This window comes from Dreissena polymorpha, chromosome 12 (genome assembly GCF_020536995.1).
Source record: "Dreissena polymorpha isolate Duluth1 chromosome 12, UMN_Dpol_1.0, whole genome shotgun sequence".
NCBI lineage: Eukaryota > Metazoa > Mollusca > Bivalvia > Myida > Dreissenidae > Dreissena > Dreissena polymorpha.
In genome coordinates, this window is record NC_068366.1 from 63393431 (window position 1) to 63419779 (window position 26349).

General features: G+C 39.6%; 1 protein-coding gene and 1 long non-coding RNA gene across 2 annotated transcripts in view; one reads left to right on the forward strand and one right to left on the reverse strand.

Annotated features, from left to right (window-relative positions):
* Positions 1-2153: 2153 nt before the first annotated feature.
* Positions 2154-5295, forward strand: LOC127854230 (uncharacterized). Its single transcript, XR_008036977.1, has 3 exons — positions 2154-2223; positions 3283-3450; positions 4377-5295. It is a non-coding gene; the product is annotated as an uncharacterized LOC127854230 (long non-coding RNA).
* Positions 5296-7311: 2016 nt separating this feature from the next.
* LOC127852669 (afadin-like) overlaps positions 7312-26349 on the reverse strand; it is a 90136-nt gene continuing 71098 nt past the window's right edge. The window contains exons 18-26 of the mRNA XM_052386619.1: positions 25581-25646; positions 22652-22725; positions 21330-21448; positions 19934-20125; positions 16647-18580; positions 15301-15425; positions 12581-12751; positions 12172-12286; positions 7312-9948 (exon numbers count right to left, since the gene is read on the reverse strand). Of these exons, the coding sequence (XP_052242579.1) occupies positions 9019-9948; positions 12172-12286; positions 12581-12751; positions 15301-15425; positions 16647-18580; positions 19934-20125; positions 21330-21448; positions 22652-22725; positions 25581-25646 (3726 nt within the window). The 3' untranslated portion in view covers positions 7312-9018. The remainder of the gene's footprint in view (positions 9949-12171; positions 12287-12580; positions 12752-15300; positions 15426-16646; positions 18581-19933; positions 20126-21329; positions 21449-22651; positions 22726-25580; positions 25647-26349) is intronic.

The window sequence follows — 26349 nt, forward strand, 5'->3', positions numbered from 1 at the left end:
TTGGCACTTGCATAAAGTAATTACATGTACATGTATTTTTATTATTTACATGATTGGAGTTTTGCTAAGTAAATGCATGTGTGTAAAGTGTCATCCCAGCTTAGAGTGCAATCTGCACAGGCAAATCAGGGACGACACTCTCCGACTTAACTGGATTTTTGCTAAGAAGAGACAAAAATTATAAACAAGAATAAAATACAATAAAAGCCGAAGTGTTTTTTACTGATGAGTCTGCGTGGACTGCATTACATTAGTAATTTGACAAATTTACTCACCTTGTTTTGTGTTGTTTTCAGTCGTACCGTTACTTCCCGTCACATATACCTGTGATAGAGTGGCTTGGGGCGTACTATATCGACTCAAATTCTGCGAAAAGGCCATACACTACTTTGAAAGGGCTAGTATTGTACAGTGAGTATGACTAAGTGTTCATAAATGTGTATTAATGCTTATATACTTACTTCAATATCTTTATTTGAACTTGAATTGTTGATTGAAACATTTCAAGCACAATATGGTATTTGATATACTGTCCAACCTGAGAACAGCGGTCAGTCAAGGGAATGGCCAAAGTGACCATTGTACACAGGATATTATTGTTCTCAGGTGAATACTTTAGATGGTTGGTCAGTTGGTATTATTGCTAGGTCGTTACCCCACCCAGTGGATTGTACAAAGTTTAATGTAAATGAATGCTTATTGCAGATAAGAAAAGTAATAACACAAGTGATTTCTATTGAATAATACAACTTGAGTTTGATTTAAATTCATACCTATTATTAAATGTATGCATTTGTCAGCGATAATATTGTTGTTTTCTCATGCACCTAGTTAATTCAGTAAATTAGCAGTTGGTATTACATTAACTGGAATTTATTTTTAATTAACGGTTGTCTCGTGTCATTGAGGTCACGTCCTAAAAGTGTTAATAGCACATGGCTGTTATAAACTGAATGTACCACATTAAAGTATTGTCTTCATTCAAAGAAACAAACATTAAAAGCTTACACGAAATTATTTATATGCAAACATCACACAATCAGCATTTTTATTCAAACAACCAGCAAAGACATTCTGGGTTTTGGGACTTTCCCATAAACATGTGGTGTTAAAATTCTCACACGGAAATTGAGCAAGGGTTTTGCATTAAAAAATATCCACTTTCATAAATACCGAAAGTTTGTTTACAAAATTTGCAATTTTATGTCTTTTTTTTGCCACAATAATGATTTTTTTCACGCGCACATGCTATGGTGTTAGATTGCAGCTGCCTAAGTGATAGGAACAATGCAGATTAATTTTAGTGCTTTATTTTCAACCTCAAATGATTGACTCTAGACTGCTATACACAGGTGAAACATGGCTTTTGGAGTGAAATATACTGGCCGTCGGCCATTATAGACAGGTGGCCGTTATAGACAGGCGAATGTATTCTCAGGTGGCTGCTAAGTCAGATTGAACTGTAATGATGACTATAATTAGGTCGTAGTAGTGTAATGGATCTGGTGTCGGCCTAGCGATCGGGAGGTCACGGGTTCGATCTCCACTGTGGGAGCGTTCTTTAGATCTCCACCAAAGACACAAGTACTGGTTCTAGGCCCAGGAAACGGACTCGAGAGCGTTTATATAAGCCTAGGGCTTTTGATGCAATCGAGCTAAAATAAATAGGTTTTAAACTAATGATGTCTATCTTATAAAAAATATTTCACTATAAAAGTATCAAAAGAATATTTGGCCAAATTTTTTATTTCACAAATGAAAATCCAGTTTCCTGATTCTTGAAAAAAATATTAATGAATTACCTATAAATTGAAATAAGATGACAGTATTCTAGATCAACAATAAAATCCGCATTCTGAGAAAACTTGACTAATGCATGTGCGTAACGTTTGTCACAGATTAGCCTGTGCAGTGCACTCGGGCTAATCAGGGACGACAATTCTGCCTACACTGTTAGAAAAGGCATCCTTTAACGAAAAATTCCATACAAATGGAGAATTTCCCTGATTATCCTGTGCTTATCTGGGAGGATTTTTTACTCACATGCATTAAGCCCCATTTTCCCAGAACAAAGCTTACATAATGATGTTGTATATTCTCAGACCCCAGGAGGTGAAATGGCACCTGATGATCGCCAGCTGTCCACAGACGCAAGTGGCAACTACAACCAGGCCCTCGAGACTTACAAGTACATACACAGGAGGTTCCCAGACAACGTCGAATGTACGTGGACTTTGTCTCTTTGTTAGCTATTATTGAAAAAGTGCATAGCAATAGGTGCTGTTTTCAAAGATGTGATTTTTATGTTGCTTTGAGTACATTCACATGAGATTCTTTGACAACATTAAATGCAGGGGGACCTTGTCTCTTCCATGGCTTGTTTTGTTTCTTCGATGGCCAATATTTCAAAAGGAATTGGTGCTTTCTTAACATATTACTTTTCTTTGAAATAAAGTGTGTTGTTCAATTTCTAGTTAAAAATTTTCATATAAAGGCTTGTCAGTTCCATTGGGTGCACACAACTTCATTTCAAATACATCTTACAACACAACCAATAAATCTTTATCTTACAGCTAAATGATTTTGCTGTAAAAAGTATAGTTATCATGTAAACTTGTGCTTTACATACGTACCAGCCTTTACACTGCTACTCACATGTACATTGGCAGCAATCTTCTTTTGGTCTTTTGCTTTGGTTAAACAAGAAATTTATGTTTTAAGCAAACCTTCTATTTTCTTTGTGTGTGTGTAACATTTGGAATCCTGATTAAATTTGAATCATGCAAATAGCGATATTTTGTTACACTACTCTGCTTTTGCATGGATATGTTGAGGACTTTTTGGCTTTGCATAACCAGGAAGGATCACAAATTAGATTCAGTTAAATTTAGTCTTTTTACATAGACTATAATTTGCTACAATTAAATACAAACATTTGTCATTTGTCGCCAAAGATTTTTTTATTTATATCATAGGATAAATAAAATCATATGTTCGTGTCTTTGTGCACTTGCATTAATCCAGCTTGTCTTTAAAAGGCTTAAAAGGATCTGCAAGCCTTGCAGCGCAAACCTCCTTCTTCAATTTGTTGGATAAAGTAAAGTACACAAAGACACTAACATAGTTTTCTCTATATTTCCACCCACAAATACTCTTAATGTATAACACATCCAATATTACTTAAGAGTCATTACAAAATCTCATCCCATTGCCCACTGTGCTTCAAATCTCACCCCTTTTTCCAATGTGTTTTCAAATCTCGCCCCTTTTTCCACTGTTCAGGCCTGAAGTTCCTGGTACGTATCTGCTCTGACCTGGGACTGAAGTAGGCCCAGGAGTACGCCACGAAGCTGAAGAAGGCTGAGAAAGCCAAGGAGCTGAAGGACCAGCGCACTAACAGCGCCTCACGGAGGGGCTCGGGACGGCGCAGGGAGGGGAGTGCAGAGGGAGGTGAGAACGTGTATACAGGTTTAGTTTAAACCTATTTATTTTAGCTCGCTTTCATTGAAGGCCTAAGGCTCATTGAAACGCTCTTGAGTCGTTTCCTCAGTAGAACCAGTACTTGGTGTCTTTTGGGAAAATCTAAAAACACACTCCCACAGTGGGATTGGACACATGACCTCCAAGTCACCAGGCAGACAACATATCCACTACGCTACAGTGACCTTTCAGGCAGTTTGTTAATAACTTGCCACAATTTGTCCACTTTATGGAAATGGTGCTTCAGAGGTGTCACCTGTATACTTCGTTAAAAGGTCAAGATCACATAGGGGCATGATACAACTGTCTGTGTCTTAATATCTGTCAAGCGGCATCTGTGTCAGAGACATGTCTGGTTTCTTCAGTCATACTTGTAATCAGTTGGGATACTATTTGAAAATTTCATTTTTTTTCTTCAATTTATTCCTTTAGGTACACTATAAATGATTTAAACATTAAAAAAAAAATATATAATTTTAATGTTTGCTTACTTCATGTTTAAATGATACATTTTGTTGAGGAACTGCATGAAGTATTTAATGTCAGATTCGTTTTGGTATGTTATCCAGCAGTAGGACAATTAACAGACTGTTTTAATAGTTAAATTGGTTAATAAAATATGTGAATATCCTTTAATTATATGAAGCTTCAAGGGTTTAAAGCAATTTCATAAAGTGTTGTCCCAGATAAAACTGTGCAGTCCACACAGGCTAATCAGAGACGACACTGGATTTATTTCCTTTAAACATGAAATTTTGAAAGTTTGGTCCCTGATTTGCCTATGCTGACTGCACAGACTGACTAATCTAGGACAATACTTTACGCACATGCATTAAGCCCTGTTTTCTCAAAGCCCATACCATATAAAAGACATGACCATATTCTCATTCCTTCAGACCGTGAGGGCAGTGCTGGTATGCGACCCGCGGGCAAGCGAGGGGGTGCAGCAGGTGCTCCTGGGCAGCGCCGCAGACCAAACCTTGATGAGGCAGACGAGGATGTGTACAGGCCTCGCAAACAGGAAGTGGATCCCTCGTACTCAGACCCCCTCGGGCCCCAGATGGAGCGACCCAAACTACTGCGGCAAAACGACGCGACCCTTGATGACGACTTTGCTGATGAGGAGTTGGGCGAGGGATTTGTTGCCAGAATAGACTTGACAGGATGATACGGGACAGATAGGTCGAGAGGGACAGATTGGAAGAGATGGAATGGGACTCAGTGGGATCATCATTAGAGAAATATTTGACATCTCTGGAACTGTTACTCTCTATGGAAGTTGTTTGCTATAAAATATACAATAAGGTTTATTTTAGGCAAATTAAAGTTTGAGCATTTCCAGAATGCAAGAATTAAAACAAATAAAATTATACAAAGAAATTTCATTATATTGTTTATAAAACTATACAAAAAATTGCTAATACTAAAAACAATGTATTATTAAATCATGAAAGTACATGTAGTAGGAAGTACATATTTATTGTCCCACAGAGCATATGCTATTTTTATCAAATTTCTCCTCTGTCGGTTGCTGAAGTGTTTTATTGATATTTATTGTGATATACTGTTATTTATTGACATTCCGTCCCTTATTCTGTGATTAATCGGATACTTGTATGAAATATTTTGCTTGCTTAGTATCTGCAAATTCTGCTTCAAGATTACATCATAGATAAACATTCAGTATTCATTTTTATTGACATTCACTATTTGACATTTCTTTTTGATTGAATATTTGTGTGTTTCAGTTTTCATATTGCAAATGTTTTAAATATAAGAAATAAGCATACAAATAAATTGTGATGTAGATCTTTATTTGTTGTTGTTAATATATAGGATCTGGCACGAGTTGTCATATCATACCATATTTTATTAAACGAGTTCAGGAATTTTGTTAGTAAGCGAGCTTACTAACGAATTTCCTGGACGAGTTTAATAAAATATGGTATGACATGACAACGAGTATCATACCTTTTTTTGTCACATGCTTTTAAATGAGCAAATTAAATAAATATTTACGCAAACATAATAATAAATCCCAAATGTTTTTTACATAAAGTGACGTCAATTGACGTTGCAACATCATTTCAGCAAATAACAAAATGCGATTGGTCAATAAATGTAAACATCCAATCTTGATGAAACTTGCTCAGAAAGTTTAACATGTCAAAACTTGTAAAACACTAATTAAAACTTTCCAGTCTACATTAATGACCCAATTTTGATGATGCTTGACAAGAATGCAAATCTTGACAATGTAAAGGCCAAGATCGAGTCTGGGTCATGTTTGTCCAAAAACTTGGTCACCAAATCAAATCTTATAAAAACCATGCAATCGTTCTAGTGACTGCATGTATGACTCAGTCTTGATGAAACTCAGAATGTTAATCTTGACAATATCTAGGCCGAGATTGAATCTGGGGCACATGTTTCCATATACTTGGTCACCTGGTAAAATCTTAAAAAAACAAACTTGTTGCCATGACCAGCCTCATTTATGGCTCAATTGTGATGGAACTTGCAGAATTAAGGAAGAGTTTGAATCCAGGCCATGTGGGTCTTAAAACTAGGTAACAAGGTCAAATCTTAGATAAAACATGTTATAATTGCAGAGGCCACATATATGATGCAATCTTGATTAAACTTGTTCATAATGTTTATCTTGACAATAAAAACACTGAACTTCAATTAGTCACATTCATCCAAAAAACTAGGTCACTTGTCAAATCTAAAAATAAACGAGCAAATTCGTTGAATTGATATCCCCCGCCATAATACTTCTGGACACAAAGTTTTCTGGACTGATGGACAACCCCAATGTGCATCATCTTCTTATCCATATATATACTCATACCAAGTTTCAATGAAATCTGTCAAAGCACTTCCAAGATATGGCTCCGGACACACAAAAAAAGCTTTTTTTCAAAATACATAAGGCCATAACTCTGTTATTATTCGATGGTGTACAATGTCATTTGGCTTGCATCATCCTCTTATCCATATATACTCATACCAAGTTTCAATGAAATCCGCCAAAGCACTTCCAAGATATGGCTCCGGACACAAAAGTGCCGGCATGCCGGAAAACGCCAAAACAATATCCCTCCGACTATGGCGGGTATATTAATATTACCATTCAAGACGCCTTCTTTATTACTCCAATTTTGACAACATTTTATCAGAATGTTATCTTTTCAATATCTAGACCAAGTTCCTATCAAGGTCACGTGTCCACAACTTGGTTTTCAGATTAAATCTTTTAAGAACCTTGTTAGTAATATTTATGATTCAATCTTGATTAAGCTTGGTCAGATATTTTGACAATACCTTAGCAAAAGAATGTACAAAAACTGGGTCATCGGGGCAAGTTTTGACAATTGGTTTACCTCTTAACTCGGGAGAGCTTCAATGCCATCATGGCCCTTTTGTTTGTTCTTCAATTCGACTTGTAATAAAAAATTTACTACAACGCTCTCTTGGAATAAATTCAGAAGGTACACATTTCACAGTTGCATTGTAAACGTATCACTACAGAAATATGTAGTAGACAAAAATTTACATACATAATAATTATACTGTATAATTTATTTAACTTATGATGATAAATGTGCAGAGAAAACTTTTTAAGCACCAAGATCATAGAATCGAGTCTCCGTAAAATGGGATTCATTTGTTTGCCTGCTCATTTTTCAAGCAATATGATGTTAAATGCATAAGCTGTTAGACGACATGTATTAGCAAACCCAGTAATTTTGTGTATATCCAATTAAGGAAAACTGGTAGATTTCTGGGTAAAACAGGGTTTTGACAATGAACAAGTAAACACAAGTGTATGTTTGATATATATAATTTTAATGTTATCTGGCTTCAAGAACAAAATGTCATAACCCATGTACAACCCCCAACTAGCAATCTATGTGATCTGCTCAGTCAGTGAATCAAACTTCGATTAAAAATATCATGATATGTTTCACTTAGATTATCAGAGCTTGATAACTGATTCAGTTAAAACAGTACAATAATCAGGTACAAGAGAACTTTTGGTATACAAATTAAACCATGCAAAGCTTCCATAAGGCACAGACATAATTTCGTTTTTTAACATACAAGAAAGACAGACTTGAGTATAATTGAAGAAAAATCATATTAATAAATTAATTTTTTTTCAGAATAATACAAGAGTTGCTGGGTTTAGCATTTCAATCCACAAAGTAATTGAAATGATAGACAAAATTTGAAATTTAGATGTATTAGATCACTAGCCTAATTAAAATGGTTTAATTTAACACATTTTAGTAAAATAACATGAAATTAAAGAATATTTTCTTTCTACAATGTTCATGTTTTGAAGATGTTCTTATGAAATGAATAAGGCATAATATTGTGCATTTAATAATGTGCTTAATATAAAGCTTCGAATGTCGACCATCTTTACAGCTTGAAAGATGTTGAATAACAAACTGAGTGTGCCAGTCTCTGGTAAAACTTGGCTTAATGCATGTTCCTAAAGTATTGTTCGAGATAAGCTTGTGCAGTCCAAACAGGTTAATCAGGGACATCACTCACAGCTTTTTATGGAATTTTTCATAAGTCTGCGTTAGATTGTTAGATACAACTAATTGCATACTAAGTATATTTTTGGAATAAGTTTAAATCATCAAAAAATTATATTGAAAATTGACTTGTTCATTCTAACAAGAGAATTACTTTTATGAATTTACAATAAATGATAAGGTAATTTAAACATAAGTAATCTTTAGACAATATTAACAATCAGTCATATCTTAGGACAACACTGGGCCAGTATGCCTTCTATTGCACCTGGCCCCTAGCATAATCCCTTCCTAGCCCCTGTTAATAACTCAGTTGAGGGGACATCTATTTCATAATTATAACCACTAATTAAAACTGCATGCGTACACTCACACATTTAAAGAGCTTGTCACATATGTACAGAAAACAAGATGAAATTACAATGTAGTATCTATAATTATTCGTAAAGTAAAAATTTATATATTTAATATATGTATGTATATACACAAGTATGGTGTTATTTATAACAAGCAGGAATAATACAGAGTAAACAACCCATTATAAATATCACATAGTTAAATAGTGCATGGAATGCATACTGCAGATAACATCTCTATGATAACATCAAAAGTATGTAATGAAATATAAAACATAACTGTACACAAATAAATGCCTTTGTCTTGCCCCTACCCCCAACATAGCATTCATTTTATGATGCATATACATGTACATTGAACCCATGATAGCTTCAAGATTCTGCAGTTCAATCACCAGTACATGTCATCTTATAGGCCCTCTTCTATTGCTTTTCACTCACAACCTAGTTGCATACATTCTGTCCTAAGTACCTCCGACCAGTCCATTCCAGTTCTGTTCTTTATACATGATTGATCTAACATCCACTGCCAGATATGTTACCTTTGAACACAAATGTGCAGCCTTGATTTCACCCTTCAAACTCACTGTGCATAAGTTCTCTCACTACAATTTGTATCCAAATTCCAATTACTGCCCATTATACAAGAGTTGAGATTCAATACGTCTCTGACTGGTCGAAGCCTTCGGTTTCTCTTTCGGCGTATTCTCACCCGCCTCTGCAGCGAAAAACTTCATCTTGTCTCTGAACGATAAACGATCAGTATTTTGTTTATTTTTGTTGGCCAACTTGGCCTCAATTCTCGATCTCGGGTCTCTGTAAACTTCCTGAGAGCCAATCACAGTAGGCGTCGTCTCCTGTGTGCGATACTTCACGTCGTTGTTGTTGTTCACTGCTGGGGAGGAGCTCACCGGCTGACCACTCACAGGCTGCGCAGGCTGGGGCCCGAGCTGGGAGGATGGTGAGTAGCTGGTGCGCGGCTGCTCAGCAGGGGGCATGTATGCGCGCTGGAAAGGCTGGTATGAAGACTGGGGTTGGGGCTGCTGTGGGGGCTGGGAGACCACAGGACTCCGGGGCGGCTCTTGCGTATTGAACGAAACTGTCTTCTTTGGAATGCTCTCCTGACTGCCGCGGAGCTGAGAAGAAACGTTCGGGTTAAGATTCGGATTCCCATTATTCACTCTATAACCACCATTAAACTGTTCATTCATGCCTGGTCGGTTCCCATAGGGCGCAGGCACATTCTGCCCATACGGCTGTTGCCCGTACCGTGGGTCCTGAGGTGGCGCACCCTTGGGGGACCCCTGGGCAGGCAGATTCTCATATTGCTGGTAATACGGGTTCGGCTGCTGGTGGTTCATAGCCTGCTGGTGGTTCATGGTCTCTAGCCTGCGCCGCTCGTCTGGCACCCGAATCTCGCGCTCCTCCTCACGTCTGCGCCGCTCCTGCTCTGCGCGCTGTTGCCTCTGGTACTCCTGCTCCTGGCGCCGGATCTCCTCGCGAGCACGAGCCTCCTCAGCGTCCTTCTGGGCCTGCAGCTCACGCTGGCGCTGCTTCTCCTGCAATCAGAAAACACCCATTATAATGCATTTATCATAACACACAGATCATAACACACAGATCATAACACACCAAAGGTTGCCGTGGTGTAGTGGATATGGTGCCAGGAAATGGACTTGAGAGCTTTTGAAATAAGCCTATGGATTTCTATAAAATCTAGCTAAAATAAATAGGATTAAACTAACACACCAATCATAACAGACCAATCAGGACACACCAATCATAACATAGCAATTACAACCCGCCAATCATAAAAAACAATCATAGCATACCGATAACAACATACCAATCATAACACACTGATAATAACGCACCCACCATAACACGCCAATCATAATGTGCAAATCATAACTCAGCAATTATAAAACACGATTCATAACACACCAATCATAGAGTACCAATTAAAAACAAGCCATTAATAACAGACCAATCATAACAGACCAATCATAACACATAAGGGAGTTTTTTGACCTTGGTTTAAGTTGTATACAACCCAGCCTAGACAGGTCTTTTTGTAGTTTCATCAAGAAGCATGGGAGTAAATGACCATGAGCTGAAAATGTATCAATAATATTGCATATTGTATGTTTGGCATTGACAAAAATGTAAATAAAGTATATTTTAATGTTTTAGAGATGTATGCATTATACCTCACTTCATTTTGCTGTTTGTTGAATCATATATACCCATGCATGCATAGTTTGCATATGCATTGATCGGAACATATTATAACTCAATCACTTTATAATTTTTAGTTGTGAGCGTTAACTCACGACTAAATTTACAGAGTATGTTTTGCAAATCAGTATGTGCTTAGAAGCCTTAGCTAAGCTAAGAACCGTAACTCGCTATGCTAGGAACGATTACCGCTGCCTGTCTGCACTGCAGACGATGAATGCTTAGGAGCGTTTGCATCTACTACTGCAGTGAGCATTTACCAGCTTGTAAGACGACATTGGCCAGTCTAGTGTTTATCATTGAAATCTGTACATATTGGCTGCTTTCAGGGAAAACGGGGCTTAATGCATGTCAAACTAGAAATGGCGCGGCAGAGGCTGACGCATATCCCCACGCCGCATGTTTGACCCAGGGGTGCCCCAGGGTTAGTAATGGGGCCATGCATAGTTGAGATTGACCGTATTGTCATAAGAGAAGTTCAGTATCAATTACAAGTGAATAGGTGTTGAAATGAAGAAGTGATAGTAAAAGGCAATTTTGGGTGGGTGTGGCCTATGTGGGCGGGGCACCCCAGAGTTGGTAATGGGGCCATGCATAGCTGAGATTAACTGTATTGTCATAAGAGAAGTTCAGTATCAATTTGAAGTGAATCGGTGTAGAAATGAAGAAATTAAGGCAATTATGGGTGGGTGTGGCCTATGTGGGCGGGCGCCCCAGGGTTGGTAATGGGGCCATGCATAGTTGAGATTGACCGTATTGTCATAAGAGATGTTCAGTATCAATTTGAAGTAAATTGGTGTAGAAATAAAGAAGTTAATGTAAAATAACATAAAAAAATGAGTGAAAATCTCTGACCCGGCCCCACCCCCAACCCCCATAACTTTTGACCCAGGGGTCAGATCAAAATTCCAAATAGTGCAGGATCGCACATATGCTCATAGCTACCATGTGTGCAAGTTTCAAGGTTCTAGTGCTTATAGTGTAGGAGGAGATAGTGGCCAGGACGGACGGACAGACAGACAGACGGCGGAGATAACCACAATATCCCCACGCTTTTCAGAAAGCGTGGGGATAATAGAATTAGCCTGTGCACACTGATTAGCCTGTGCAATGCGCACAAGCTATTCAAGGACGACAACAATGAACAACTTAAGTGCCTTCAGTGCTTTGATTAATATACTCTGTGCATGGGAGTAAACATTGTAACACTGAATCTCTAAATTTCTATTGATGCTAGGTATTTGTAAATAAATATAAATAGCATAACTATAAAAGTGTCACAGACACTGATGCCTCAACAGAACAGACAATTCTCTATTTTTTTAACATTAGTGGTAAAAATATTCTACCAAAGACAGCAAAAGCCTGATGCTAAGCTAACATAATGAAACTTATATTAAGCACAAGCAACACTGAGGGAGGTAGGATTTACAACAGGCCAGTTTATTTGTAATCATCCTGGGACATTCTGGCCTCTATATTGTAAGAGTCGATTGCCATATGTTATCCAAGCAGGATGCTAAGGCAACACAATGCTGGCCTACCATTTCCTTCCTGCGCTCTTCTTCCTGTCGTTTCTTCTCCCTCAGTCGTTCCTCCTCTGCTCTCTGCTGTCGCAGGTTCTCCTCAATCTCTCGTTGATGTTGTTCTCCTCGCCTCCTGGGAACAACACATAAGAATGATTGAACTCTGTCCAACTCATTGAACTCTGTCCAACTCATAAAACTCTTACCAAAATGATTGAACGCTAATTGCCAAAATGATTGAACACTTACCATACAATAAACTAATGGAAATAATAGCTAAATCAGATGTAACTTCTATGGGTAAATATTCAAACAATCACCCAGTATTCACAATGTTTTATTTCCTGACACAACATACCCAAATGCAGACTTCTGTATTTTTCTGAAGCCTAAAATCTAAACCAATCACTAACATTATAAAACAAACATTCCATGTAAGAGATAATTGACAAGCCTATATATATATATCCCGAATCTTTTCACCTTCTGTTTCCTGAAGTGCTCCTCCTGCTCCCTCTGTTGTTTTTCCAGGCGCCTCTGTTGCCGCTGTTTCTGTTCTTCCCTATCACGCTCGAACATCTCTATGCGACGCTCCAGTCTGTTGATAGAAACACAGTGAAACTACAGCCAATAGAAACACAGTGTCACTACAGACAATCTTCATTCATTTGAGCAGCGCTCTTGAAAGACAGAACTTAAGGCATGTGCGTAAAAGGTCTACCAAGATAAGCATCTGCGTGTCCCCACAGGCTAATCAGGGAAGACACTTTTTGTTTAGAACAGATTTTTGTTTTGAAGAGACTTCCTTTGAATGAAAAATTTCATAAAAGCAGAAAAATTGCTGTCCCTGATAAGCTCACACAGGCTAATTAGCGATGACACTTTAAGCACGTGCATTACGCCATGTTTTTCCAAAGCGAGGCTCATTTTTAAAAATTTATTTTAGGTCAATTGTATTGAAGCCAAAAGCTTATTGCGAGACACTTATGTCTTTTTCACGGGTAGAACCAGCACTTGGTGAAGATCTCTAGAATTCTCCCAATAGTGGAGATCCAACCAGTGACCTCCTGATTGCTAGCAAAACCTTATGTCCACTGTGACCTTCAACATTTTATTTGTGTTATTAATTTTGCTGTGATTATTCTCATTAAGAAAATGGCAAAGAGTAACATAAAACTATACTGTTTTGTATGTCAAATACCAACATGTTTGCAAATTATTCAGATTGATGAACAACTTAAAGCAACAAAAATCGAAGCAAAAACAAGGAAACAAATAAAATACGATTTTTTTATTACTAAGAATTAAAATTCAAAACCCAGTGAAGACTTTCAAACAATTCTCACGTGTTTCCTTTCTAATCTAATGATCTCCACACAGGTGCAGTACCTACCAAATGTATGTACACTCCATGACAAACATAGACCAAACCCACACCCCACTATCAAACACCTCAACACAGCCACGAGCTACCTCAAACCCTGATCTCATCTCTATATACTCGTACCAACTCACTCAAACTTAATAACTATTGTTTTCAGAACCAAAGACCAAAACATGTGCATAAACATACACGCCCAGTGCAAGGTGTGATCACATATTGTATTGGATGATGCCTTCCATATTCATAGACAGTTTTTATTATTATAATAATACCTTACAAAAATATACACTAACTCTTGTACTATAAGAAATTGAACCATCTATTTAAAATCTAAAACTTGTGTTTACTTCAGGGTCGCAAATGAAGCAACCAAGGCTATTTTGACAAGATTTTAAAACCTCTACTTAATGAATTAAAAAATAACACAACTTTATAAACAGGATTTTACAGAGGCAAATACTTTAATAAATTCACACAATTTACATATTCAAATAGTGCTTTAAAACACACATGCATGGTAAGAATTGTATATCATACAGCTTTTAAAGTTTTTACCCAAATAAATAGTATAGATTCCAATTTATTATTTATTTATTTAAGAATATCAAAGAAATGCCTGACTGTGCCAGCCCAGTAAGAAACACACATTCTACCCCATCAGCTGTGCAAAGGGACCATGAAACCAGTACCATGCCCCGTGATCTGTTGCTATGGTGTTTAACCTTGGAAAACTGGGCTTCATGCATGTGTTAAGTGTTGTCCAAGATTAGCCTGTGCATTTAACACAGGCTAATCAGGGACTACACTTTCCAACTGAACTGGATTTTTGTTTAGCAAAAAAGTCCGAAAAAGTGTCGTAAAGTGTCATCTGCACAGGTTAATCATGGACAACACATTACACACATGCATTTAGCCAAGTTTTCCGAGTGACCCGTTGCTATGTTTTTTACCCCTTGGAAACGCTCAGCACGGACACAGGTGGGACAAGGGGCTCCTCAGGGGGAGACTGGGAGGGTGGAGTCTTTTTCAGAATACCCCTGAGGGGCACAAACATGAAGCTTGACTCACAGAAATATATATGCAAGGCTATTCATATTCTTAATGACTGTTAAATTCAGCCCTTTGTATGTTCATTTCCCAATCAAAAGGTGTAATGGATCTTGACATGAAGTAATACAGCCTACATACCGTATTAATATCAGCTTAAAATCACAAAATTACAAACTGAACAGTTATTAATCGAGCAAAATATGTGATAATAATACACGAAGAGAAAGAAAAGACTTACCATGAAATGTGATTTTGGAAAAGCTCACTGATCTTAGGGGAGGCACCAAGCTGACACTATGAAATTCCTTCAAATCACATTTTACCATTGGTACATAAAAGAGGTCAGTATCATATGTGCCGCTGTACATTAGGGGTTTTAAACCTAAAATCTTATACATTTATGGATCACGCTATTAAATGAGCCTTGTTCTGGAAAAACTGGGCTTAATGAATATGCGTAGTGTTATCCAAGATAAGCATGTGCCCACTGCATGGACACCACTCTACGCCTCCAATGCCTCCACTGGGTTTTCTTGTAAAAGAGACTCCCTTTAAACAAACAATTCCATAAAAGCAGTGTTGTCCCTGATTAGCTTGTGTGGACTGCACAGGCTAACCTGGGACAACACTATAAACATATTTATTTAGCCCATTTTTCTTAGAGCAAGGCCCAGATAAAGATTCCCCTTCGCCAGGTTGCCATGGTGACTCACCTCTGCATGCGATCCTTCTCCTTCTCAGCGTCCTCATACTGCCTCTTCTGCTCAAAGTCCTGGATCTTCATACGAGACTTCACCAGATCCTCCTGCAGGGACTGGAGGGGCACCAGGGCTTGCATCTGCCATTGAGAGGGGGGGGGGATTAATAATTGAGTCGTGTTCTGAGAAAACTGGGCAAAATGCATGTGCCTAAAGTGTTGTCCCAGATTAGCCTGTGCAGTCCTCACAGGCTAATCAGGGACAACACTTTTTGCCTCTACTGGATTTTCAAGTAGAAGAGACTTCCTTTAAACGAAAAATACCATAAAAGCGGAAAGTGTCGTCCCTGATTAGCCTGTGCGGACTGCACAGGCTAATCTGGGAAGACACTTTACGCACATACATTATGCCCAGTTTTCTCAGAACACGACACAATTCATCTGGCAGAAAGGGAGAGGGGGGTGGGGTGCGCACATGGAGTCACGTATGAGAGACATTGATCTGGGCAAGAGAGGGGCACGAATTTGGAAATGTATGAAGGGCACCTGGGCATTCATATGGGAGAGAGGGAACTGTATGAAGTTATAGCTTAATAAGGTTCTCTTCTTGAAGTCATAAGACCAGGTACCAGTATCAGGATTATTATCTTTTTATTGCTCAACTTTACACTTTTACACTTATCAATGGCGTCTTATTATTAAATGTTTCAATGCAACCAAAGTTTATTTCAGAACTCAAAGAAAATGTTACAAGTCCACATTTATGTAACTGAAAATCAAAATGTACCAGAGCTAGCTTGCAGACTCATGTTAACTTGTGTCTTGTTCTGTGAAAGCTGGTCATAATGCATGTGAGTAAAGTGTCGTCCCAGATTAGTCCGCACAGGCTAATCAGGGACGACACTTTCCGCCTAAACTTGATTTTCGGTAAGGAGGGACTTCCTTGAAACTAAAAATACCATAAAAGCGGAAAGTGTCGTCCCTGTGCAGTCCGACACTTTACGCACATGCATTAAGCCCAATTTTCTCAGAACAAGGCTCATTTGATCACTGATACTAAGAGCCTCTTTCTGGGACAAACAGTCTCAATGTTAAGCAAGTTGGTAAAAAGTATTCCTTTTCAGGGACCAAACTTTATTCATGTGCATTAAGCCCTGTTTTCCCATAAAGCAGCTCACTTATTAGCACATGTCTGCAAACTTGGCATTGGTGCATGTTAAACCGACAGCTCATCTTTGATTTTCTTGGTCTAAAGTCTGGCTTGAATTAACTCTTACTTGCTTGGTAGTACATCAAATGTCTAAAATGCATGCCCCGCTCAATTAGTCATAAACAATGCTGAACAATGCAAGAGATACTCACAAATCTGTCGTCGTCGGACTCCTCATCGTCCCTGTCTTGTACCTCCTCTAGCCTGCGCTGAAACTCCGCCTCCAGCACCAGCTTCTTCAGCCTCTCCTCCTCCTGGAGGGTCCGGTGCGGCCGGGATGTGAGGTCATCGATCTCCATGTCCCGTATTCGGGTCAGGCTCTCCTGCTGCTGTTGCTGCTGCTTCTCCCGTTCCTCTCGTTGCCACGGCGACACTATGGCCTCCCGCTGGTCCTTGATCTGCTGGTGTATGACTGGCCGGGGCTGCTGTGGTTGTTGCTGTGACGATGTTGGAGGTGGAGCTTTTCTCGGGTCGTAGGATTCGTACGTGTTCGCTTGAAGTGTTGCTGAGTTAGGGGGCTCGGAGCCCCTGTTGTTGGGGTAGTTGATGTTCTGGTAGTCATGACTGGCGTTGTATCCCGAGGGCTGCACGGGTAACGACTGGGGTTGCTGTGTTTGGTAGGCAGTCGAAATGGCAGGCTGGAAACTGGGCCCAGGCTTCTGCACTGGTTGGTAACCCGTAGCCTGTGGTGGGGTGTAACCCGTCGGAGAAAAAGCAACCGAATGTGCAGGGAGTGACTGCGAAAATGGTTGTTTTCTGCTGTTCTGTGGAGGTAAATTGCTGTAGCTAGGGTCCGATGGCTGCTGTTGCATCATTCTGTTTTGTTCCTCCCTGATTTTCTGCTCGAGTCGGTAGTCATTGACAGGGGGTGGGGGCAGGGGGGGCATCAACTCATCCTGGTCATGTATATCGTCCATGTTGGGTGGGGGTGGTAACTCTGGGGCCATGTCGTGGGGGGCTGGCAGGGCCATGTGAGGATTTTTACTGAAGTCCCCATGTAGAGGCGACATCTTAGAGCTACCATCCGCACGTCCATCATAGAAGCTGGTGTTCTGGTAGTGACTATGGGAGCCCGGGGATGTGTTATATGCATTAGGGGACGATGAGCTGGGGTACATGGCGGCCTTGTCGCGGAGCTGTGGGTTGTAAAAGTGTGGCTGAGTCTGTCTGTTATCCACTTCAGACCTAGGTATCTCCACAGGCTGCACTAGTGGCTGGTTGGGTTTGGGTGTTGGTTTGGGGGCTGTTGGGGGCCGACCTTTTTCACTCTCGCTGGGGGGTCTCTTCAGTTGTTGGAATGGCGGGGTAGGCTCCTGCTGTCTGGGGTACGTGTTCTCATAGAAGTTGGGCTGTTTAGGCTGCTGGTTTCCCATGTCCATCTTCCGTATTTCCCCTTGATTGGCATAGTTGGCCTGGGGTCGAATATTGCTGTAGTTGGGTGCTCCCCTGCCGTCAAAGCTGTCGTGTGGGGAGCCTTTGCTTCGATCAGGGTCCTGCCAGTTTTGCAAGCGTTCTGGAGTGAATTCCTCTGACCGCGGTCGACCGTTCTGGAAATCGGGCCGGTCCTGGCCTGCGAAATACTGCGACTGGGGTCTCTCGAAACTCTGGGGTTGTGTCGGTCTGGTTGACATGGTTGCCGGGGCAGGTTGACCAGGCGACCGGAACTGAACACCAGACGATGGCTGATTGGCTCCAGGTCCGGGGTAACCTCTGCCAGCATCAAGGGGCGTCCGCACGGGCTGGTTCTCGTAATCATGGCTACCATGGCTACGAGAATCGTCAAGGGAGTGGGGCTGGTTATAATAGTCAGCATGCTGGCTAGGTACCCTCTGTTGTTGCTGTTGCTGCTGTAAGGCGCTGACACTCTGGGCCGGGCGTATGGCGCCAGGAGCACCACGACCATCGAATGAGTTGTCCATGTGCAGGTTTGGGATGGACTTGGACTTGTCCATGAGCTCTCTGTTGTCTCCCTTGTGTCTGTTGTAATGGGGGTTTGCGTGGCCATTGGGGGGAGGGTACTGGCCTGTGCTATCTCTGGCAGCTGGAGGCATCCTCAGTCGCTCCACCGCGGATAATGGAGGATCACCTGCAAAAGTGAATGGAAATGTTAACTTATTTAAACATGAGTTATTATCAAACTATATCTATAATTTTTATTAAATAAATTAGCAGAGTTTAGCATTTATTTCCGATAATGATTTAAATGTCATAATTTTATTAGGTATTTGCATATGATGCATTATCGCACATCACACAAACTTACTCTTTCTACCATTCTTATATCCTCGTTTTACACTTTTACTACCAATACTATTCATAACAATATCATCCATAGTCCTAGCCTTAGTTTTCACAACAATGTCCGAGTCACTCTGGGTGCGTTTCTCGGGCTCGGATCGCGCACTCAAAGCTCCATCGAACACATCGTCCAGCCCCTGATCAAGAGCAGTCACCAGCACATGCAGGGGAGGAGACTCTACTTTCTTAGGGTAATCATAAAGAAAGGCTCGATTGAAATAACTTGAATCTGAGGCTGACCGCACGTAATTCTTCATACCAAAGTACTCTCCTTTTGGCGTGAGTTTCACTGCCTTAGCCCGATAATCTCTTAACTCGCATTCCTCAACTTTCTGTTTTAATAATTTAATAGGAAATATATCCTTCAATTTCTGGATCTCTAGTCTAGATTTTGCATTAGGCTGTTGCTTCAAGTTGTGTCGCGTTCTTGGGAATGTTCCAGAGTCCCAAGTGGCCGAGTGCCTGCGTTCTGACTCAGGACCCGACTCTGATACCATCCCATCATGCCAGGTCTGGCGACGTTCCCGCGCCATGGACCGCCGACCGGTCTTACGCTTAGAACTGGCTGTAATGTGGCATACAATTTTTAATAAGGAAATTTGTGAAATGATGGGGGAAAAAAAATCAGATACTGCACTTATCATCAATGGCTGTTTTTTTGTTCCAGCTTCTAATGTGAATTTTACCCTCTTTCCCACAGTGCACCAATTATCATTACAGTATCATAACAGCCGCAGATGACAAAGTACAGTACCTGACCCTACTGTGCAGTGAATTGGTTCTCAACACTTCAACACCTGCGTATCTGTCCTTGCCAAGCCACTTCTGCACTTTCTTACCAATCACTGGTATATGCAGGGTCCCCACTGGCCTTTAATTTGTATTGGCCACATTTTACTCGTTTTAGCAAAATTCTACTTAATTTGGTAATTTTATGAGTATTTATGAGAAGGAAAATGGCAGCCAAATAGAATTTTCTTTAGCCAAATGGTCCATATGTAGCCATTACCTAATTTAGCAAATGACAGAGTAAGCTCTGGCATATAAGCACCAACCCAGCAAACCAAAGACAGAAACACAAGAAGGGGACCCCTAAATAAGACCCCCTCCCGGACACCCTACTGTATCGCAGGATACATACTGTTCAGTGCCGGGGAAGACCGGCTATCCGGGCCTCGCAATCCAGGTGCCCGCATGTCCCGAGGCAGTGATCGGGAGTCCGGTTTCTGCATGGCAGCCCGGCGGTCTGGCTCGGGCATGCCGTTGTACGGAGGGGGACCTTCCTCTCCGGGTCTCTGCTTGCTGGGGGTGGTGGGTGTCTTCTGAGGGGAGGCTGGAGTGAAGGGAGACAACTGAGAGTGAATCGGATATATTCTACAAGAGGGTTACCTATTGGCCATAGAATGCTCATACCACTTAAGAATAAAAATATTTTTATTTGCACTGGGCTCACTCGCTCCAATGTTTTGGGAACATTTTTTGTCATGCATCAAATCAAGTTAGTGTGGCCTTTTATAAGTTATCATGCTCTTACTGTATTCAAATTGGAAAAATGAAAACACATTTCTCAAAATGAAGTTGAATTAATACATTAACAATGACTTAACATACAAATAAGAAAATTTCCCCAGAACTTGAATTGATGAGACTCATTCTGGTAAAAAAAGAGATTAATGCTCATGAGTAAAGTGTCTTTCCAGATTAGCCAGAACAGTCCGCACAGGCTTATCAGGGACCACACTTTCCAGATCAGCCAGAACAGTCCGCACAGGCTTATCAGGGACCACACTTTCCAGATCAGCCAGAACAGTCCGCACAGGCTTATCAGGGACCACACTTTCCAGATCAGCCAGAACAGTCCGCACAGGCTTATCAGGGACCACACTCAGGCTTATCAGGGACCACACTCAGGCTTATCAGGGACCACACTCAGGCTTATCAGGGACCACACTCAGGCTTATCAGGGACCACACTCAGGCTTATCAGGGACCACACTCAGGCTTATCAGGGACCACACTCAGGCTTATCAGGGACCACACTCAGGCTTATCAGGGACCACACTCAGGCTTATCAGGGACCACACTTTCCAGATCAGGGACCACACTCAGGCTTATCAGGGACCACACTCAGGCTTATCAGGGACCACACTCAGGCTTATCAGGGACCACACTCAGGCTTATCAGGGACCACACTCAGGCTTATCAGGGACCACACTCAGGCTTATCAGGGACCACACTCAGGCTTATCAGGGACCACACTCAGGCTTATCAGGGACCACACTCAGGCTTATCAGGGACCACACTTTCCACTTTAAAGGTATTTTTTGTTGAAAGGTAATCTATTCCAAGACAAAATCCAGTTCCGGGTGGAAAATGTTGTCCCTGATTAGCCTGTACAGACAGCACAGGCTAATCTGAGACAACACTTAATTAAGCCCAGTTTTTCCAGAACAAGGCTCAAATTTAATCACAATCAATGCGCACTCCACACTCTACTGGCCCCCCTAACTCGACTTAATACCCCCACCCCCTACCTACCTCGCTGCATAACAGGTGATGGCTGACTGAGAAGCTGAGCTAGACCGTGGTAGATGGCTCCCTGCTTGGCGACCTTTAGTGTCACAGAGTGACCAGTGTGTTTCATAATGTCAGCAGCCCTACAAGAAGACAAAACACACGTCAGTCACATCATGCAAAAATGGGTTTTATGCCAAATGCGGCCAAGGTAGCTCCAGACTAGCCTGCACATCAACGCAGCCTGGTCAGGAGCTACCCTGTCCAGAATAAAATATTAGCCAAATATGCTCCTTTGTCAGGTATGAGCCGAGTTGTACGAAGAAGGGTATTATGACACATCCCGCCAGAGACGCTTGGAACAAGCCTCCTTATCTGATATAAAGTCATGCAAGGTTTCCTGGTCTAATTAGCTAGTGCATATTTTTGTTCAAGGTATGTAAATACCAGACCAGTTCAAAAATCTCCTTTTTTCATAGAGAAAACTTGTTACATCAAGCATAATAAACAAAGAAATATTTCTTATATAACAAAGCTAGGTTTAATAATGACTATTCTAAATCCATACAAATAATTTCAAATTCAATTTACCAAAGGTTATGAGAATATTGCCATGCTCACTATTCCTTTTTTCCCACCTTGAACACTTCCTAATCTTAGAAAACTTTTATCAAACACAAATCAACATCAAACTCCAATCATCAACCATTTTATATCACTACATTTGTTAACATTAGCTAATGTCATTCTTTTGATATTAAACTTCCATATTTCCTTTTAAACCCTCTAATGTCATTACTAAAAACCTCGTAAATTTGAAAGGCTTACAATGCAAGAGCTGCAAAAGCCCCGCTGTCAAAGCATGAGCCATGAAAGTGCATCATGAGTCACTTTCTATGATGACATAGTAATTAATTACCATTGAATTGCAATTTAATTTGTAAAGGTATGCATAGCTGTGTGATGTTTATCTGGTGACAGGATAAAGCAGTATCTGTAAAAATAGTTTAAGCAAGGCTGTACCTGTATATTTTGCAAAACATAAACACCTTTTCCTGACTAAAACAGTTGATGTGTATAAAGCGTGGGTGCACCTTGCAAGCATCATTGAATACAAACTACAAATCTTTCTCTATTTAAAGCATGAACACTTTATAGGTTTCCAAGGTTTGTTCACTTTTTATTCCAAACAAAATGATCTCATACTGTGACGATAATATAATCATTATGGTTTCTAACATCGTGTATACATTTGCATGTAAAAAACATTCAAATAAAATTATTTATTTCTATTTGAACAGCGTATTCAAAAGCAACATGATGACAACATAATATTGAGTACATACTTTTCTTGTGTGAGTCCCACAAGACTTTTACCATCTACTTCTAGCAGCTGGTCTCCAGCTTGCAATCTCCCATCCTGGAACCACACATGAATGTCCATTCAATAATACTCTAAATTGTTCTCAATACAGAACTCAGTCTCACTAGGGTAAAACGCAACTTTATGCATGTGGTAAAGTGTCGTCCCAGATTAACCTGTGCAGTTTGCACAAGCAAATCAGGGACGACACTTTCTGCCTAGACTGGACTAACCTATAGAAGAGACTTCCTTAAAACAAACAATACCATAAAAATGCAAAGTGTCGTCCCTGATTAGCTTGTGCAGACTGCGCAGGCTAATCTGGGACGACACTTTATGTACATGTATTAAGCCTAGTTTTTCCAAAACTTGGCAACAATACTAATAATACTCAAAAGTGTTCTCAACATTGAACTCCTCTGTATAATTATGCCCACAATAAATGTCCAGAAGACAATCCACAATCAAATTGCAGTCAAGAGTAGTAATTATATAGAAGTTCTCTTCAAAATTAATGTCATTTGCTTAATTAGAATGTCTCTTCATATCCTACTTAATTCAATATGGGCCGTGCTCTGTGAATAAGGGGTTTAATGCATGTGCGTAAAGGGTTGTTCCAGATTAGCCTGTGCAGTCTGCACATGCTAATCACGTTCCGCTTTTATGATATTTTTTGTTTCAAGAAAGTCTCTTCTCAGCAAAAATCAAGTTTAAGCGGAAAGTGTTGTCCCTGATTAGCCTGTGCGAACTGCACAGGCTAATCTGGGAAGACACTTTAAGAACATGCATTAAACCCCTTTATCACAGAGCACGGCTCATATGTTGGTGGTGATATCAGAGTTATGTTCACAATTTACACTGAAGAAAAATTCATTCCATAAAAGAACAACTTCCATGCAATTTCTATACATTAAATTTTAACCAGCAAACTTCTGTGCCTGTGTTTTTTAATAACTACTCTACCTACACAAGATATCAGTCAACAAACCCTGGAGCATCACCAAGTATAATCAGGATATTAAATTAAGAGCTAAAGAGTATCAATCATAAAGAATAAAACTATTTGTTTTCGCACGTATTCCAAAATAACAACACCTTTTTCATCCAGTCAAAAAGCTATAATCAAATTTCTCATTTCGTCTTGTTTGTTTTCATCATTCCCCGCATTCCAAACCTTTTAAACACGGAAACCATCTTCCATGGACCCCCACACAATAACACGAACTCTCCAAAATTCAACAGAATAATGACGTTAAAATTTTCAAACTTGCATTAACTGATAAGAGGTCATCCAAATAAATTACAATTTTACGAGGATTTAAGTAAAGAATGGAGTGTTGATACGTGAAGGTTGCCTTCAAGAATTAACTTTAAACCTAAATAACAACAAGTGTGTGTCTATAATAGCTAATAACTCTTGACATTCCAAAGTGTTGGTAATAATCAATTGATCTGTTAAATGAACATTACACTTTTCATTCCTTGAATAGTTTTAGAATCAAAATAACAATAATATACAGGGTGGATATATTTAGTTGGCTGTTCAAAATAGTCATTCCACATCCAGTAATAACATAAGTTATATTTATGAATTTTTATGAGTCATGTTCTGGGAAAATGGGTCCTAATGCATGTGCGCAACACTTTCCATAACACTTTACACAACACTTTCCATAACACTTTACACAACACTTTCCATAACACTTTACACAACACTTTCCACAACACTTTACACACATGCATTAAGCCCCATTTTCCTAGAGCGTGCCTCATATGATTTTCATTTTTCCAAACGTAACTATTTCATTGTGCATGCAATCAATGAACTCATTTGTTTGACTACAGAACCTTGATATTGCATAATTTCTTGTCCATAAGGTAAAAAAAGTACAGCATTATCAGTAGAAGTGAATTGTCAAGTATTATGAGAGATCATCACAAAACCTCCAACAATTTAATTGCATACTATTATTCATCTTTTTCTATCACGGTTTATAAATAAATCAACTAAAATAAATTGTCAACAGAGGTGGCACATTCTAAAATAGTAGAATGTGTTATTGACTATCAAAGCTTCATATTCTGGCAACATTGCCCTTGTCACTAGTAAATACAAGAGTGCAAACCGGGCTACATGAGTGTATGTCATTCTGAGGCAAACCATTGAGTTTTAAATAAGAGAATCATAACAAATCAAAGCTAACAATAAAACAAGACTATTGCCAAGCAATATATGTCCCCTACCGGCTCCACCATTGTCAGAAATTCCACCATTGTCAGATTTTTTTTATTTGTTGCCAATTTTTTATGTAGGAACAAAATGAAATGACGTGCATAATGTCTATATTGCCATCTATCCATGTTTTAAGTTTCATGAAAATATGAAGAACTTTTAAAGTTATCGCAGGATCAAGAAAAACACCATTTTTAGCAGTATTTCTAGTCTATTTGTTGCCATAGCAACCAGAATGTTTGACGTAGGAACAAAATGAAATGACGTACATAATGTCCATATTGCCATCTATCCATGTTTCAAGTTTCATGAAAAAATATGAAGAACTTTTAAAAGTATCGCAGGATCCAGAAAAGTGTGACAGATAGACTCACAGACAGACAGACAGATACACAGAGCACAAACCATAAGTCCCCTCCGGTGAAACCGGTTGGGGACAATTATAGTCACAAGCACGACTAATATCCCTAAGGTGCTTTGTAAGCTATATTCAAGGGCAAATAACTCTAGTATTTGGAGTTTAACTTGAATCGCTTGAAAGTTGAAACATTTGGAAGTGGTTCGCTCCAAAAATAACAAATCACACTTTATGTGGACAAATCAAACAAGTTACTCAATTATACCCACTTCCTGTGGGCCGGGTTGCATCAAAAAGGGGCATAACTCCAATCAGACTTACAATAGCAGCAGCTCCCTCAGGCACAACTGACTTGATGTAGATCCCCCGATCACTCTGCCCGTCTCCCTGAAACACAGAGGAACAGCCTGGTAAGATATGGCTCCTGGTACACTTTCACACTTCTGCTTTTATGGAAAAAAATTTCTTTGAAGTAAGTTGCTTCTGAACAAAGTTCTAATCTAGGTCAAAGGTGTTGTCGCTGATAAGCCAGTGCAGACTGCACAGGCTAATCTGGAAGAACACTTAACCCCCATGAATTAAGGATCTAAATATCACATCTGTCAATTTTCAGGATTTACAATTTCCTGTATGTATGCTTTCACGTTTCAACATGACAGTTGTTTTATTTAAGGATTTAATATTCTGAATTAAGTTGTTCTGTTTTGTTTTACTAGATTTTTGCCACAAATTTGGCCAATTCAATCAAATACAATAAACAGGGACAGAAAATTGTCAAATTATTTTAATCTTCCTTACTTCTAAAGAGAATCCTATCCAATCACTGTTTAACAAACCCAAGATTTCCTGTTATTTTAAACAATTTATGACAGTCATAGCATTTCATTTTAGTTCATTGCTGAAAAGCCCAAAATGTCACACTCTATCTTCCTTAAACATTAATGAAAGAAGTTTCATTTAGATACCAGTCTCCATGAATAACCAGTCAAGAGTTTTGCAGGACAACTCTATGGAAATGGTCACACATTCCAAACCTACCACTGAAATCAAGTATTTTATTTATGCTGCCTACCAGGGGTTTTTATCTGAT